General features: G+C 34.7%; 1 protein-coding gene across 1 annotated transcript in view; it reads left to right on the forward strand.

Annotated features, from left to right (window-relative positions):
* Window positions 1-17,974, forward strand: part of WDR36 (WD repeat domain 36) — a 42,201-nt gene extending 24,227 nt beyond the window's left edge. The window contains exons 14-23 of the mRNA XM_081090176.1: window positions 205-370; window positions 609-717; window positions 2,677-2,756; window positions 8,835-8,942; window positions 10,333-10,430; window positions 10,810-10,955; window positions 13,519-13,638; window positions 13,843-13,924; window positions 15,013-15,200; window positions 16,352-17,974. Of these exons, the coding sequence (XP_080946302.1) occupies window positions 205-370; window positions 609-717; window positions 2,677-2,756; window positions 8,835-8,942; window positions 10,333-10,430; window positions 10,810-10,955; window positions 13,519-13,638; window positions 13,843-13,924; window positions 15,013-15,200; window positions 16,352-16,504 (1,250 nt within the window). The 3' untranslated portion in view covers window positions 16,505-17,974. The remainder of the gene's footprint in view (window positions 1-204; window positions 371-608; window positions 718-2,676; window positions 2,757-8,834; window positions 8,943-10,332; window positions 10,431-10,809; window positions 10,956-13,518; window positions 13,639-13,842; window positions 13,925-15,012; window positions 15,201-16,351) is intronic.
* Window positions 17,975-18,290: the final 316 nt, after the last annotated feature.

The raw sequence follows: 18,290 nt of genomic DNA on the forward strand, positions 1-18,290 counted from the left end.
CCTTTGTATATTAATCTGATTGACTTTATTTTTACTCAAGCAATATAATAATCTCCCTACTCGCTAAAATTCAGAGTAATATTAAAATTTTAGTAAGGTAAATAGTGGAACTTAGTTATTTAAATAAGGGAATCACTCTTTGGGCAGTATTCAGAGAGGCAATATCAATTCTTATTCTTTTTTCTTTTAACATATGCTTTAAAGCTCATAAAGGGTCTGTTAGAGGTGTTGCAGTGGATGGATTAAACCAGTTGACAATTACAACTGGTAGTGAAGGATTACTCAAGTTTTGGAATTTTAAAAACAAAATTTTAATCCATTCTATGAGCCTTGATTCATCTCCAAATATGATGCTGCTACACAGAGACAGGTAAAATTTCTCTTTTAATGATAATGAATTTTCCTCTTGATGTTTTTGGTAAAAAGTTCTTGATTTAAATAAAGTACATAATTTACCAAGTGGGGAAAAAAATCCGATTTTTAATATAAAAAGAACAGCATTTTGCTTATACTCCAAAGGTACACTTGATTTAAAAAATTAAAATGCCTGTGAGATTTTAGTTCAAGTTTTTGTTTGTTTATTAAAACTGATGTATTTATCTTGCTAGTGGCATTCTGGGACTCGCCTTGGATGACTTCTCCATTAGTGTTCTGGACATAGAAACTAGAAAGACTGTCAGAGAGTTTTCTGGACACCAAGGCCAAATCAATGACATGGTAAAACAAACCAGATGTTTAAACAAAATTTGACTCATTTCTGCTTCTGTTTAGGTTAAAAAATGTTCAAATAATTGAAACTGTTTTCCTTGAATAGCATTAAACTACTCATCATACTAGTAGATTTTTTAAGGAAAATGCAGAATTAAAAGAAAGTTAAATATTTCTCAGGGAGTTAATGCCATCAGATTAACAAATATATATCACAGAGTTTATCTTTTTCTCTTAGACTGTAAACAGGACCAAAATATACTCTAGAGGTTGAATGATCTGTGGAAACATAAGTATATCATTTCTGACTTAATATTAAACTAGGCTGAAGGAACTTATTTCTGATTTTCTACATGCATAAAAAATTAATACTAAAAGACTTGGAATATCTGGTACCTGGTGTGTGCTAGTTTTGTTTTATTTCTAGAGTTTGTATAGCTTAATTCCAAGAGTTTAACTGGTAATGTGATTTAGCTTACTATTATTATATTCTTACGGTGGGATGTATGATATTATGATAAGCACTCTGGTTTAAAAGTTGTTTGTAGAGGACCATATTAAGTTTATATTGTCATTTTTCATCAATTGCAGATTCCTTGATTTATTTGAAAAGAGAAAAAAATAAAATCCTAGCTACTGAATGCCAGTTCCAACAGCTACTTTTACTTATTCATTCTCATACGAAAAATCAGAATTTGCAATGCTTACCCATTTCCTTAAAAATAAGGAGAAATGGTGTTGATCTGGAGATTGGAGATTGGTAGAACTACCCATCAACAGAATTTGTTGTGACAGTATCTATAGAAATGAGGGTGGGAGTGGGGTAATTTATGATGAAATAGCATTTTTTAAAACATCTGTCAGTGCCAACAATCTTCCTGTTTTTTGTTTTTTGTTTCCTTTTCACATTTTTCAACTTGTGTTTCTGTAGTTTCTACTACTCAGTATTAAATTACTCCTCTTAAATTAAATCTATAAGATTTATTTATCAGATTATTTTCCCATCCTTTAATAGCTTGTTCTGTTCTGTAAATTGATCTCTCTGTACCTTAAGTTTTGAGTTTCCACAATATTACTGCAGCCCTGATGAACAAATTAGAGTTCACTTATCCAAAATCATGTGCTAATATGGGTAGTCATGATCCCTTTGATGTGCTTAGACTTCTGGATGAATACAATCTACTGCCATTATAAACCCTAAAGTTTTTCCTTTTGGGCCTTCTTCCACATCCTACGTGATTTGAGCCTCAAAACACTTGCTATAGGCAAGGAGAGAGCTATTATTATTCATTTTTAATGATAGAAAAGCTATACCTTCTTTATAAGTAGTTTATAGTTTAAATTTATTTTGAAACTCTTATTGCAGATTTAAATTACACTTTGGAAATCAAACATGATTAGTGAAGAAGATTTTTAACTGAAACTACAAGTGAAAGTATAATGACTTTTTTTAGTAACTTTAATATTTTAAGATAATATGCATTCAAAATTAGGTTTATTCTTAGAAAGCTAGTCTAATATATAGACTGTTTAAGAAAATGTAGTTTTTGTTGCTTTCACAGATACGTTGTAATCAAATTAGGTAACAAAATATTTCTACTAGTAATTGAATGCTCTCAGAACAGCAGCTTTATATTAAAAATAATTTGTAGTTAAACACAGTTTGTTAATTGTCTATAAATAGAGGAGATAAAGATTTAATTTTTAGTGTTAATTTCAAAACTTTTTATATTTCCTATAAAAGCCTAATCCTTATCTATATCCAAATCAGTGGTATATAAGAAATGGTTTCTTTTATATAAAATAAGGTAGTCTAAATTTTACTCAAACTTAGTTTTTCATGTAGTCTGTATCTTTTAATTTATTGCATTCTTTAAGCTGTTAAAAATGCAGGCACAAACATACATATACATGTATACACACACACAGATTATGTATGTACTTTTATTTATTTTTTTTAACTTAAAGGCTTTCAGTCCTGATGGTCGTTGGTTAATAACTGCTTCAATGGATTGCTCTATTAGAACTTGGGACCTTCCTTCTGGGTGGTGAGTTTATTTTTAAATCCTTAACCTCTATCAGAAAATTTCTCAGTCATTATCTTTTACCTGTAATTAATGGATTGTGTGCTTTTAAAAATATGACTCAAACTTTTATTTTGTATGTTTTTTTGTTCATATTGAATTTAGTTAAAAGATCAAAAACCTTAACTTTCCTTGATGTATGTTGTATATTCTCTGTCTCTAACATAATTCTTGAAGGAAGACATTTTAGATACCTTCAAGAATGAAACATGTGCATCTTAAGATTTGGGTAAAACCCAGTAGTGTTCAGAAATCTATCTCATAGACTTAATCTTGCTACTAAAACAGTTCTCAAAGAGAAAACATTATTCAATTCAGTTAATTAATTTGAACATTGGAGACTGAGAGAATGTTTGTGTGTCTGTGTGCTTTGTTGTTGTTAAAAATTATATAGGAATAGCCCTGGCCTTTGTGGCTCAGTTGGTTGAGCATTGTCCCATGCACCGAAGGGTCGCAGGTTTGATTCCAGGTCAGGGCACATACCCAGGTTTTGGGTTCAATTCCTGGTTGGGCTACATACAGGAGGCAACACATCAATGTTTCTCTTTCTCACTTCCTCTATTTAAAAATACTCTTAAAAATACTCTTAAAAATTACATGGGAATAGATGCAATTTAAAATCATATTAACATAGAATTGCTTAGGAAGGAGTGATGGGAATAGCAAAATATCTAATTTAACAGGAATATACCATAAGGAAAGACATTGGTAAGAAAGATGAGAAAGAAGATGGTACTTTTTAATCTTTGAAATATTTCTAAATTACTAAGCTCTGTCCATTTCTACTTTTTTTTTCCCTGAGGAGTTGGATAAGCTCATACTTGAAAGCAGTTTGACCTTTAGAAAGGAAAAACCCTGATGTAATAATTTCCTTTCAAGTTTGATATAGGAATGAGACACAGCTATTTATGCAGCATAGGCACCCGATTTGGAATATGTGCAACAAAAGTGTTGTTGCTAATTAGTCCAACTCTAAAAACTATCATGTCCACACACGTTCCTGGGCTATATCCTCTGACTTCAAAAAGTTCACCTAAAGTTGGTATTTCCTTACTTTAAAAAAAAAAAAAGGCATCATTAGAAATATTGGTAGTCTAGGACTTTTGCTATTTTTCTAAAACTGAACATTGTAATTTGAATTGCTTTAATTACAGTAGGAAAGTTGTACAAGTAATAGACTTGACACATGCCCTTGTCATTTTCCTTTTTAGTAGTTTTAGTTCATATTAGATGGGAGAGATAGATTAATGTTCAGTAGTACTAAATTAACAAAATATTTTTTACAAAGCAGCAAATTTATCTTTCGAATGGAAAAAATAAGATCTAGAAGCATTTAAATCTATCAGCCTTTGACTCAGCATTAGTCTTTTTGCTAAATCTTTTATTTCAGTAAAAAGTTGAGCAGATTTAAATTTGATAAGTTTTTGATTCTGATATCTTTTGGTGAACACCGGCAATTTTAAATGAATACAAAGGCATGAAGACGGCAGACACACAAACAAGAAATGAGTCACACAGGGATTATTAAAAGAAAATGTAATTACATCTACACTGATTGAACCAAAGTCTGATTTTAATAAAGACAAAAATAAGGACTACTTTGGCTAAGATTGGAAGTGGAGTAAATGAGGAAGCTTGAAAAACCATGTCACACAACTGCTGCTGTCTAATTGCAACTAAATTAGCATTTACCATTAGCTACTAAGCACTTTATATACTTTTATTTTTCACCTTCCCTCATATTCGAGTGGGTGCAGGTACTATTACTATTATTAGTTCTATTTTACAAATGAGGAAATGGAGACTCAAAGAGAAGCGACGTGATTTGCCCATGGTGGCATATTTCATGAATTACATTTTGCTGCAATAAGCATTGGAGGAAAAACATTTCCCAACAGTTGTGCTTTCCACCTTGCTTAGGCTGTGTCATATGTTATTAAGAATGAACTGATTTTCTTGATGTAGAAGATAATGAGGAAGTGAGGATTAGTGTTTCATCATACACCCATATGTAATTATTGGGGTTTTTGATTCCCCTGTTTCTAAATCATAATTTGTATGACAATCTTTGGAGATTCCTAGTTCTTTCTTCAGTATGCAGCTTCGTCATTTACATCACATATTAAATATTTAAAGAATGAATATGCTCATAACAGAGTCTGAAAAGTGAAACTATTTATGAGTAAACCTTTGGGTGTGGTAACATACAGGTGTAATCTACCTGGAGTTGTGCCTATCTAAAACAATTGCATAGGCACTGAACTGTTTCCTGTAAAATTGTTTTAAAATATAGAAAGTTTTCTTATTTTGTAGGGTTCTCATAGAAGCACAGTTGAAATTTTTTTTAATATATTTTATTGATTTTTTACAGAGAGGAAGGGAGAGGGATAGAGAGTTAGAAACAGTGATGTGAGAGAAACATCAATCAGCTGCCTCCTGCACACCCCCTACTGGGGATGTGCCTGCAACCAAGGTACATGCCCTTGACTGGAATTGAACCTGGAACCCTTCAGTCTGCAGACCGACGCTCTATCCATTGAGCCAATCCAGTTATAGCCAGTTGAAATTTTTTGTCATTCCCTACCACTACCATCTTTATTTCTTTGTTTGCAATCTACTGGAAGTTCATGTTGAACTCTTTGGGGGATGAGAAAAGTATAAAATAGCAATGTCCCCTGCTGGGGATCAAGCCTGCAACCCGTGCATGTTCTTTGACCAGGAATTGAACTGTGACCTCCTGGTTCATGGGTCAGTGCTCAACCACTGAACCACACCAGCTGTGCAGCTTTAATAGAATTTTACATTTTGTTCTGTCTCATTGCTGTTTTCTGAGGAGCATTACATGAGAATAATTGGAATAGAATATTATTTTGCATTTCTCACTGAGGCAAAACTATCCCTTTCTTCTATTCATTAAAGATTTTTGTGTAAGTTGATTCCATCACTTTGGAGATTGATCATCTACACGCTGTCTGCATTTGTTCAGGATATAACCAAGGGGTGGGGAACATCTGGCCAGTGGGCTGTATAAGGCCCTCAAATTATTTGGTCTGGCCCTGGCAAGGCATTAGGAATGAGTTAATTAAATGTTTGACCAAATATAGCAGGCTAATTTTTAAGTTGACAATATTGTTTGACCCACAAATGATGTTATAAATATCCAAATGGCCCTTGGCAGAAAATAGGTTCCCCACCCCTGATATAACCAGAAAGGACTTGGTATGCAAGGCTTTGTGTTTGAAAATCTGATTTCTTACTGTGAGGATTTTATTGATCTTCTCTCAAAAACTATGTTCCTTATCTGGGACTTTTCATTCTGTGACCTTGGCAGGGACACACTTATACTTTATGAATTAATATGGCCATGTAAAATATGCTTTGTATGTGGAAATCATCTTCCTCAATTTGATGCTTTTACATAACGGAAGGTCTGTCTACCCACACGCAACAGCTATGGAATCAAGTTGCACAATGAATTTGACAAAATAATTATAGTATTATATAAAATAAATTTGCTTAAGCAGTAGATTGTAGATCCTCTTTTTAGCAGACATGTTAGGATGATTCACCCCTCACATAGTTAAGTTAATGCACAAATATTGATCAAGACAAGAAATGGTAAGATCTGAAACTGCTGTGTTTAGGCTTAATTTTCGTTTATATACATTGGAGTAATGTTTCTGCTCAGGGTTGTTTGGGTTAAATAACATAAATAATTTAATAGTCTTTGGTATATAAGTGTTTACCAAAGTTTTATTTTCCCCAATTCTCTTGATTCTTAAGAGAAGGCATTCTTGTGAGCTTCCAGAGTAAGTTTGAGCAGAAATCAGACAGGTTATTCTTCACCTTTTTCACCATAACTAAGAATTAAATAACAGTCATTGTCCTGAGCACACTTTCCAGTGCTCCTAATTTTAAGGCTTATTTTCCTATCATTCATTATTTAAGTTTTACTGTATTAATTACACTCTGAACAAATTGAGGGATTTTTTTTTTTAAATTAATCCTCACCTGAGGATATTTTCCCATTGATTTTTAGAGAGAGTGGAAGGGAGGGAGAGAGACAGAGAGAGAAATAGCGATGTGAGAGAGACACATTGATTGGTTGCCTCCCGCCTGCACACAGACCATGGCCAGGGATCAAGCCTGCAACCTAGGTATGTGTCTTTGATTGGAATTGAACCCGGAACCCTTCAATCCATGGGCCGATGCTCTATCCACTTAGCAAAACCGGCGAGGGCAAGAGATTTTATTTTGGACAAGTCACTTAACGTCTCCACTGGAGAGACTTCATTCACATTTACGCTGCTCATGAATCACCAGTGTACACATTCCCAGCATGTAAATATGCTGTTGAGCAGCTTGTTATACTTTAGTTTCAGCAGTGGTTTTACTGAGTTTATAGTGATTAAGAGTACAGACTGCTTGTGTGACATTCTTGGCTCAATTTTCTACCTTCAGCAAGTTTTTAAATCTTACTGGGCCTATTTTCTGATTTATATAATACAGATCTGCCTTATAGGGTAGTGAGGATTCAATTAGTAGACTCAAAGGCTCAGGATACTTCCTAGCATGAAATCCTAAAAACTGTTAACTATTATTATTGTTTTTCTTAAGATGATGTTTTATATAATGTAGATTCTGAACTTAAGGCATTTTGTTGTGCCTTCCCATGGATAATGTACTGCCTTCAGTGAATAAAATAGTTTTTAAAATAGCTGTGATTAAAATAGTATATTTCTCTTAAAGTACACAAAGTATTCGCACCCTCAGCCAACCTAAGAAGCTTCCTTTGCGGATCTTTCTCTTTGCTCATTAAATTCACTCAGGTCACTTCCTGCTGTCATCATCCTAGATCAGATCTTTAATGCTGTTAGATGACTGCTAGCACAATTTCACTCTTCTTCCTGTTCAAATATACTCTACATTCTGATGGCAGATTTCTTATGAAAGGGAAGATTACATTACTATCTTTTCAAAGCCTGCAGTGACTTTTCATTGATTAAAGTAAAAACAAATTTAGGTATTTTGTATTGAGGAGCCTGCATGTAGCCTTATGCTTATGTACCAAACTGCACTCCTCACTAAACCCAGTTGTGTTTTCCTTTGCCTTGCCCTCCACACTTTCCTCATCCAGGATACGCTTTCTCTATCATCAGCATCCATTTGGAAGGCTCATCTCCAACACTGTGTTTTCTGAGAAGCCTACTCCAACTACTCCAGGCCTCCTACCTGGGGGTGATCACTCCCCCTTCTTACCCATCTTTTCAACCCTTCCAACTTTTCAAGCTGTGAGACTAGTTTTTATACACTGCTTTATGGTTATGCTCTGTAGACTGAATTCTTTCATATGTTTCATGTATAGTGTGGTTACCTATTTGAAAAACAGATTTGCTCGAGTTTTTTCCATTACTGTTTTCTTATTCTTATTTACAGTCATTTTAATTTCTTCTGTTGCCTAAGCCTTTTTTAAAAAAAATATATTTTATTGATTTTACAGAGAGGAAGGGAGAGGAATAGAGAGTTAGAAACATCGATGAGAGAGAAACATCGATCAGCTGCCTCCTGCACACCTCCTACTGGGGATGTGCCCGCAACCCAAGGTACATGCCCTTGACTGGAATCGAACCTGGGACCTTTCAGTCCGCAGGCCAACGCTCTGTCCACTGAGCCAAACCAGTTACGGCTACCTAAGCCTTTTATTATTTTCACTGGGATAACAAAAATACAAGAGAAATGTTCCCAAGTCAGTCTACCAAAATGGCATTCCAGGAAAAGTATTTCCTCCTGTGTTCTCCCTGTTGAAACTCTTTCTCTCGCTAATTGGTAATTTGAAGTTCCAAGTCATTCTCATTAAGAGAGGTTATTTTCAAATAGTAACATAACTGACAAAGCTCTTTGTTATTGATGCCTTTCTGGTATTGGTGATTATTAAAAAATAAAAAATGAAACTTTTCTGTATTATTTCGTATTATTTTTAACAAAAATATATTTGTGAGTTAAATGTTTTGGTAGAGTTTAACATCTTGATCCTTTTTATAGCCTTATAGACAGCTTTTTGTTGGACTCAGCTCCTCTCAATGTAACGATGTCCCCTACCGGAGACTTTCTGGCCACTTCCCACGTGGACCACCTTGGAATTTATCTATGGTGAGTTCATTCATATAGTTCTGTTTGGGGTAAGGAGGAGAAGAAAGATGATATTGTCAGACAACCATAGTTGCTAAGATAACCTTTTTTTTCCCTAATTTATAAAATGGAAATGTCACATTGTTGACAGAGGGTTAACTTACCATAAGTTTATGGCTGATTCAACATCTGCTTGATAATTTAGATACCTTTGTTCAACCACACAATTGATTTTTATCTCTTATTTAGCTTTTATTTTGCAAAAAGGATATGTGAATTTTAAAATGTTAGAAAAATGGGAGTCCCTAGCCAGGTTCTGGCCCTCCTGCTACTACCCCAATACTGCTTTATAACCTTAGTGAGTCACCTGTCAACTTCAGACTACTTTATCTATAAGGCATTGTTTGGGAAAGATGCTTGCTAAGATCATTCTAGTTACATAACTCTTCACACCCAACTCCATTGTGATGAACATGTAAGAGGTTAAGGTAGATGGTCCATCATCTGGACCGAGAAAAAGTGCTGGGTATTTCTTAGGGTCAGATGTCTATGTCTTTTAACTGTTATTAATTATTGAGGAAGAGAAAAAAACTTACCTTTTTTTCTAATTATAAAATTTTCTAATTAAGTTTTTATGACACACAAAAAAATTCAGTGTGCAATTGAAATACACTCTGGCCACCTTAATAAGCAAAATGGAGTATCTCCTGGAATCTGTGAGGCTTGAACAATCAAGATAAGAGAAGAATAGTAGCTGTGGGACCTTAGCAACAATGTGATACATATAGCTCAGAACCTGATTTCCCCAACTTTTTGTTTTCATTCTAAATTCATAATGTATGGAAAACAGAATCTGATTAACTCACTTGGGGATAGGAAGCTACATCTTGATTAGTCATCCAAGGTCATGTGCAGGGTCAAGGTAGCAGAAACATGGCCACTTAGAGGGCCATTCTAGGGAAGGAGAAATCCATGACTGTTTACAATCTCAAGGATCTGATTATCTTATTCTGTGTCTGACTTAACTCTCTGAGTCTGTCCTTCCTTCAGTTAGGTATTATGTTCTTAACTGAAGATTGACAATTGTCAAAACAATATAAAGACATGGAGTTTATGTTACTTTATAAAAGTACTCCCTAGTACTGATCTCTCAAATACTTTTGTGTACTACATTAGTAATGTTTATGCACAGCTTTCTTGTGATAACATCTATGACATGAATCAAGGCATTTTCAAATTAATACTATTTTATTTATCTTTGAGGTTGTTTTTAAGTTGTACGTGATTGGAATCTGTAGCCAAATTCAAGATTGTAGAGTAATTGAAGTTTTTTCAGACCAGTAATTGAAGTTTTTCCCAAAAAACCTGTATTTTTAAGTTTTAAAATATGGCTTATGTTTTTATTTCTCAGGTCCAATATTTCCCTGTATTCAGTTGTTTCATTACGGCCACTTCCCACAGATTATGTTCCTTCAGTAGTGATGCTTCCTGGAACTTGTCAAACTGAAGGTAATCACAAAATAGTAATTTTTTGAAGTGTAAGATCATAAACCTAACATGGGTGTATTGCTAATGAAGGCACAGTTTAGTGGATTCAATCAAAGTATTTAACTGATATGAAATATTTTGAATGACTTCATAAATTTTTTACAAAAATGTAATTGATAAGATTATCTATTGGTAATCTCTTGGTATTAGGGAGAAGTGTTTTAGGTATTGTGATGGGAGTTATAGTTAATATGAGAAGATGAGGAAATTAAGAGTTTACAAATCTACATTGAGTAAATGTGTTATGAAATACTAATGGATTTGGTCTGAATTAAATTTCTTTTACATGATAAAAATATTCTGTGTTAATTTTTTTTTACCCCCAAATTTTTGTTTTCAGATGTAGAATTATCAGAAGAAACCATAGAACCAAGTGATGAAATGATAGAGTATGATTCCCCAGAACAGTTGAATGAGCAGTTGGTGACTCTATCCCTCCTTCCTGAATCACGGTGGAAAAACCTTCTTAATCTTGATGTTATTAAGGTACTACTGTAGTACACTGAATATTCACCCCTAAAAACACATTCCAGAAGCATTTTCTTTAGTAGAAATAGCTTCCCCTACTTTGAGAACTTTAGGAGGAACAGTTAACACATTGTTTGCGGGTAGTTTTTATCGCGCGCTAACAGGTGGTGCGGGCCATTTTTGCTAATTTTTTGCGCAAATGGCAACGTTCAGTAAAATTACGATAACTTTAGTTTACGTATTTATACGTTACCCGCATTCTACCGCTAGTCTATAAAAAACGTATTAATACGTGCCCCGCGCTCTACTACACTGGTAGAACGTATAAATACGTAAAACGTGTAAACACGTTTCCCGCATAAAATGTATTAATACCTAAGAGCATGCCATTTAGTTGAATCCTGTTTAATCTAGTGTGATTATCACAGAATTCTCTTTATATGCATTAATTTTGAGAGCATTCAGCAGACCTTTGGGTATAGCAGAAGTACAGCCTACAACTGCAGAGCTATTATAAATTTGATGTTTTTAATCCAGCCTCTAAACTACTTTTTTAACTTTTTTTTTTAAATTTCTTGACTAAGTTATTACATATGTGTCCTTATCCCCACATTACGCCCCCCCCCCCCAATCACCCCCTAATTTCTAAAACAAGAAAAAAATATTGCCACCATGTGTGATATCTATCACTAGTCATTTGGAAACGAAAAGACTTTCACTAGTCTTTTTAAAATTAAACTTCAACTACCATTATTATTCTATATGCTACTCTGCCAACTATAAGAAGATGTTTAGAGCTTGCTGTGTTGGATCCAGGCATGTAAGTTAATAAGAACTAGGTACTAGGTAATGTCCTGTGACAATGCCAATGAAAAAAACCTGGTCCCTTTGTATTTGAGGAAATTATAATTTTTCATGAAAAATAGATAATATATTAGTGTTTTTCAAAGAATGTTTCATGATCCTCATTTGTGAGTAGTGAAAACAATTGAGAGGAATAGACTAGAGTAGAAAATTTTAGAGGCTGTCCTGTGATAATGCTAAGCATTGATTATGAAGCTCGGTTTGGATAGATATACACATACATTCACTAGAGGTCGTATGTATGCTAAGTTATATTGTGGTCTGGCCATAAAAAAAGTGTAAGGACATCGATAACTATGACAAAGTAGTAAGTTTTTTTGTAACCAATAACTTAGTACCCAAACAGATAGATATGAGTGTCTTGGGTAAGGAAAGTTTTCACATGTTAATTTCCTCAAAGCTGTTGCCCAGTCTGTCAGCTAAAGGTAGTCCTCCAAGGACTAGCTTTAAAAACGACGCATGAAAAAGTATAAGTAGTAGATGAGTGTGAAGGGAGTAATCAGAGTAATGCCCAATTAATGAGCTAAGTTTTTGGACTACTCTGTTCCTTGCTAAGACATAGTTTGTTCTGTGTAAAAACTTAAATACAAACCTGAGTGAATGATTTTATGAGAGAAGTTCTCACTTCCAATATTTTTATATCCTACTGAACGAAAATAGTTAGAATTTTGTATTTGTTTTGTGGCAATTTTTCTACTTTTGGTTTTCCGTAGGCGATAAATAATCTCCAGAGCACTGTGGAACTCCTCCAAAAGCCTTTTATTTTTATTTACAGTTCAGGGACTGTCTCCCTTGTCACTCTGTAAAAGAGAGTTAGAAGTGAAACTGTGACTCTTATTCCTCTACCATCTCAAAGAAGGGCTGTGCTTACCCTGTAATTTAGCAGCACTTTATCCTGTTTTCAGGTAGTAACTTTCTTTTATTCCATTCCTCCTTAAGGCCACCAATATCCCTAGCTTTCTTTCAAAAAGCAAATCTCCCTAAGGTTACAGAGCTCCTGGAATAGAAGAAAAATAGTGGGAGGTAAAATTGTGAGACCCCTTTATCAGGCAGTTTACCATACAAAGGCTCTTCATCAAATGTTCTTGAGATAGTGATGTGTAGCCTGTAGTCATCAAAACTAAATTCTGTCGGTGGGAAATCTGATAGTGGTTTTCCTGATTGAATTTTACTAACACTTGAAACATTTTATAAACAGGCCATAGTATTCTCTTCTTAAAAACACAGATTACTAAGGAAAAATAAAAATTTTAACAAAGTAGAAGAATTAGCAGTAAACTTCACAAAAAATATTACACCTAATTACTTCTAAAGGCTCTGGGCTCTGGGAAAATATTGAGCATTTGTAAATTTTGCTTTCTAGCCCACTTTGATAAAAAGTTTGTATTTTAATATTAAAGAATTTCAGAGGTGTTTATTATTTCTTCACCTAAATATTCATGTTTCAGGAAAATGAGGTGTGTTTGTCCTAGGGCTTCTCCTGAACCCTGTCATTTCTCTTCTGACTTATTAGCAGGGGTTCTGGAGATTTGCATTGGGAAACCTATTTTAAAGATATCTGTGATATTGATTAATGGGATTTTATTTAAACATTCTAATCTGAAAAATTTTTGTTACTTTTTGGACTTTTAAAAAAAAAATTTATTGAGAATTAAATATTAGTAACTGTTAGCCAGATGATTACTTGCTCATCTTTTTATTTTTTCCTCTTAATCAGAAAAAGAATAAACCAAAGGAACCTCCCAAAGTACCCAAGTCAGCACCATTTTTTATACCAACAGTTCCTGGCCTTGTACCCAGATATGCTGCGCCTGAGCAAAATAATGATCCACAGCAGGTAAAAACCAAATTGGAGCATTCTAAGTATATGGGGGGGATGGGGGTTGGGGGGTGTTCTGTATTATACAGTTGTAGTTTTTTTTTTTTTTACCAACACCCAGTTTTATGCATATAGAGGAAATTAATGATAGCTTTTAATTATAGACTATACATATTTTTCCTTACACTTGTCTTCTTTGAATAATGTGTATTTATTTTTAAGTCTAAAGTGGTAAATCTTGGAATTTTGGCTCAAAAATCAGATTTCTTCTTGAAACTTGAAGAAGGACTCATGAATAATAAATGTAAGTTAATTATAAAAAATTATAAAATATTTACCAAGTATTTTTACTTTCTATGAAAAGAAATTGAGTGAAATATTAGCAGGTTTCTCAGTAGCTAAAAGAAGATAGTAAGAACTAAAAGGGTTGGAACTTGGGTTTTACTCTGAAGTAACTTTAGCTTTTCTACTGTTATATTAAACTAGAGGCCCGATACATGAAATTCGTGCAAGAATAGGCCTTCCTTCCCCCAGCTGCCGGCACTGGTTTCCCTCACACCCGGGGCCCAGGCTGGCCTCCCTCCGGCCTCTCACTGGCACCCAGGGCTGGCTTCCCTCCAGCCCTGGCTTCATCTGGAAGGACGTCTGGCCTAATTAGCATAATACCTTTTTATTATTATAGATGAGTGATGCTAAACTAAGATGATATTGATATCAGAATAGTCTTCTGAAAATATTCACACTTTTTACATGCAAAATTAGATTTTTTTCTAATGCTTTTGTTTTTATTTACAAAAACAGTTTGCCATACAGTTTGGAAATATAACAGAGACTTTTGTCTTCAATGATTTTAGATATTCCCAAATTATCTCATCAAAAGATAATTTTAAAATTTATTGAGTTTGTTAATAGTAGATTTACCTTTTTGAAAGCTATAGTCTGTAGCTAGTAATGATAAACAATAAGAGCTGTAAGCAATTACAAAATCACAATCACTCTCTTATTTGATTTATCCTCTTGTTGTCTGTTCCAAATGCTTTTGTTTTTGTACCAAAATTACTCGAGTCCACATTTGCAAAGTCAAAGGATGGTACTGATGACTGAAGAACAGCAAGTTCATAAAAGGAGTTTTACTTTTGGGGGTGGGAGACAAAGAAGGGAAGCACTAGTGTAGTTTAGTATTTTTAGTACTTTTTATTGTATTGCTCTCATTATTTGTACTGGTTTTATTTAATTTGGTTTATTCTACTACTTAACAGAAAAAAATTAATCCACAGAGAGAATTTCCTGTGCAATTTATGTATATGTTGCTTGGGATATGAAATGGAAAAACTAGTTTCCTAAGTAAATTGATACAGGTAATAACTGGATTCTTTTTAAAATTTAATACAGATGATGCTGCTCTTAACCTTCTGAAAGAATTAGGTCCATCAGCAATTGAAACAGAGCTGCGGAGCTTGTCTCCTGAATGTGGTGGGTCTGTAGAAGTTATGCAGAGTTTCTTAAAAATGATTGGAACGATGTTGGCCCGAAAGCGTGATTTTGAGTTAGCCCAGGCATACCTTGCTTTGTTTCTAAAGGTAAGTCTAATGTAAGACAGTACTTCTCAGCTTGCCTTCCTCTGAAGCAACTTGTCTCATTGCACTTTCTGCAAAGATGGAAATGTTCTATGCCTGTGCTGCCCAGCATGGCAGCCATTTATCTGTCACATGTGGCTCCTGAGCACTTAAATGTGGCTGATGTGACTGAGAAACGGAACTGTTTAGTTTATGGGAATTTAAGTAAATGTGAACAGTCACCTGTACCTCCTGACTACCATGCTGGGCACCTGGACTACACAGCTTTGTAGTTTGTAATTTAATTTAATTATTTATTTATTTAAATTTTTTTACTCAGCAGAAATTAGACTCAATTCTGAATTTTCTATGACATCTATTAACTTTTAAAGTAGTTACATTTTGGCTGTTTTTCTGTGATCATGAAGAGAAAGTCAGGTTTATATTCATTTTTTGCTTTTTTTTTCTATGCTGAGGTAAAAATACTTTTCTCTTGGTTGAAGGAGTTTCAAGTGATTTGGCAATAACAGAGTTGCTATCATGACTAATGTAATGGAGGACTTATGTTAAGTTCAATGGTATAATGGATTGAAGGAGGTAGATGATGCTCATTTTTCAATGATAGCATATATGATTCTTCATTAATATATAAAATCTTTTCACTTGATCTGATTATTTAAAATTATTTAAAAAGTAGATACTTAGTTGATAGCATGTGGGATGAAAAATACTGAAATTCCACTAATAGTTTCTATATCTTTTCCCAAATTTATCAAAAAAATAAAAAGTTACTTAAATCTTTAGAAAACAAAGAGCCCATCTGCATGTATTACCAGTGGGTTACAATTGAAGGAGAAACTTAAAGAAGCACAGAAAAAGGATTTAGTGTAGGAACTATGTCCTTGTTTCTGGGTCTGTTTGAGGACTATTCTTAGTGGAGGGGAATGAGGACCACTTCACTTCTGCTAAGGGTGTGACATGTAAGACAGTTAAAGGAACTCAAACTAAGAAAAGTTTGATAGAGGACAGGGAAATGGGAGATGGTAACAAATCAGCAATTAAGAAAAAAATATTCAGAATGGGTGGTGTCTTCTGACATTCCTTAGTAAAAAAGTTGAGTCCAGAATAAACAAAATTTAATTTTCTTAAATGGTCAACTATTTTTTTCCCTTCAGTTACACCTTAAAATGCTTCCTTCAGAGCCAAAACTTCTAGAAGAAATGACACAGTTGTCATCCCAGGTGGAAGAAAACTGGATTCATTTGCAATCACTCTTCAATCAAAGCATGTGCATTTTAAATTATATAAAAAGTGCTTTGTTACAATAAAAATAAATTTGTGACTTTTATAAACCAAAGACTTTTATATTAAATGGGTTCAGTTTAACTCATACTTTGTTTTTCAAGTTTCATTGTAAGAGAAAGTAGCATTACTGACTAGTCAGTCATTTTCTACTTAAAAGATAAATACTTTCTTGAAATAAAATTATACCAGCCTTTCTTTTTAAAAACTTAAAGAATCCACTCAAATAATTTATTTTCTGATCCTCTTCACATTAGTTACTTAGGTATGACTTTTTTTAAAATTGTCATCACAAGCTCCTGTTTTTTTGAATATTTGTAGTATATAAGAGATTCTGGATATTTCATGTAAAATGTTGCTTAATCATGTGGAAGATAAAACTGATATATAATCCTATATAATAAAAAGCTAATATGCAAATTGACCCAAACAGCAGAACAACCGGTCACTATGATGTGCACTGACCACCAGGGGACAGGCACTCAATGCAGGAGATGCCCCCTGGTGGTCAGTGCACTCCCACAGGGGAGCGCCGGTTGGCCAGAAGCCGGGCTCACAGTTGGCGAGCGCAGCAGTAGTGGCGAGAGCCTCTCCCACCTCTGCCATAGTGCTAAGGAGCAGCAAGCTGAGCAGTAAGGAGCAGGGAGGGGGGGGGAGGGGAGGCGGTAAGGAGTGAGGGGCCCAGACTGCCAGAGGGATGTCTGACTGATGGTTTAGCAGGTGAGTGGGCCTAAGTCATTAGTCGGACATCCCCTGAGGGCTCCCGGACTGCCTGCGAGAGGGTGCAGGCCAGGCTGAGGGACCCCCTGCTTCTCCCCCCGCCCCCTGAGTTCACAGATTTCATGCACTGGGCCTCTGGTACAGTTATGAAAGCACCTTGATGATATGAAGTAAAAAGGTGTGTTTCCTTTCTTGGTGGCCTTTGCTGAACATGGGGTCATTGATTCTCAGAGCTGGGAGGCTGTCAGACATTAGTGCAGCCCTCTTGTAGTCAGAGGAGGAATCTGCTAATGTCAGCGCGGGACCTCAGCGTCAGAGCCAGGTTTTCTGACACTGCCCTAGTGCCCTCTCCCTCCATTGCAGCCTTTCTGAATGTTCTCTTAGGGATGTGAGAGGCACTTTGACTTGGCAGATTGCTGTAGGAGACAGTTGAACAGATACCTAAGATAGATGAGGGAAATCCCAAATTCCATTGAAGATATCCTTCAAAGGTTTGTCTTCCTTACTGATGACCTCTTTATTTAGCAAGAAACTGCTGACTCAACTTTTCTCTCATCACCATTGTGAAACCAGATAGCTCTGGCAATTCCTCCTTTCTCACCATTATTTTCCTTTCATGGTTCAAAACTCTAGCAATACATGAATTAAAAATAAGCAGTTCTTAAAAGCACAGTGCTCTAAAAACAATTTTTAGCCATAGCTAGTGGGGTTCGTGCAGGAAGCAACCAATCAATGGTTCCCATCATTGATGTTTCTATCACTCTCCCTTCCTCTCTAAAATAAATAAAAATATATTTTTAAAAATAAAGTAAAAACAATTTTTAGTTTATATACTTAAAAGTAGTGTAATTCACAAAATTCACCTGGTTGTATTTGAATGCCAATTATCATCATTCTCATTAGGGTAAGAAGGTTTTACAGAATAATCTCCAGAAGGAACAGTCCTCACAAGGAGTTGTCAGTGATAACTTACATCAAGCATGTAGTTTAATTGTATAAGGTAGAATTAGTAAACTGCTAAAGAAATAAGCCAATCTAGTTTTATGTTCTTGTTATTCTTTTAGAAGTGTGTATAAACTTAAAGCCACTGAT

Source organism: Myotis nattereri (assembly GCF_964212035.1).
Source record: "Myotis nattereri genome assembly, chromosome: 4".
Classification (NCBI taxonomy): Eukaryota; Metazoa; Chordata; class Mammalia; order Chiroptera; family Vespertilionidae; genus Myotis; species Myotis nattereri.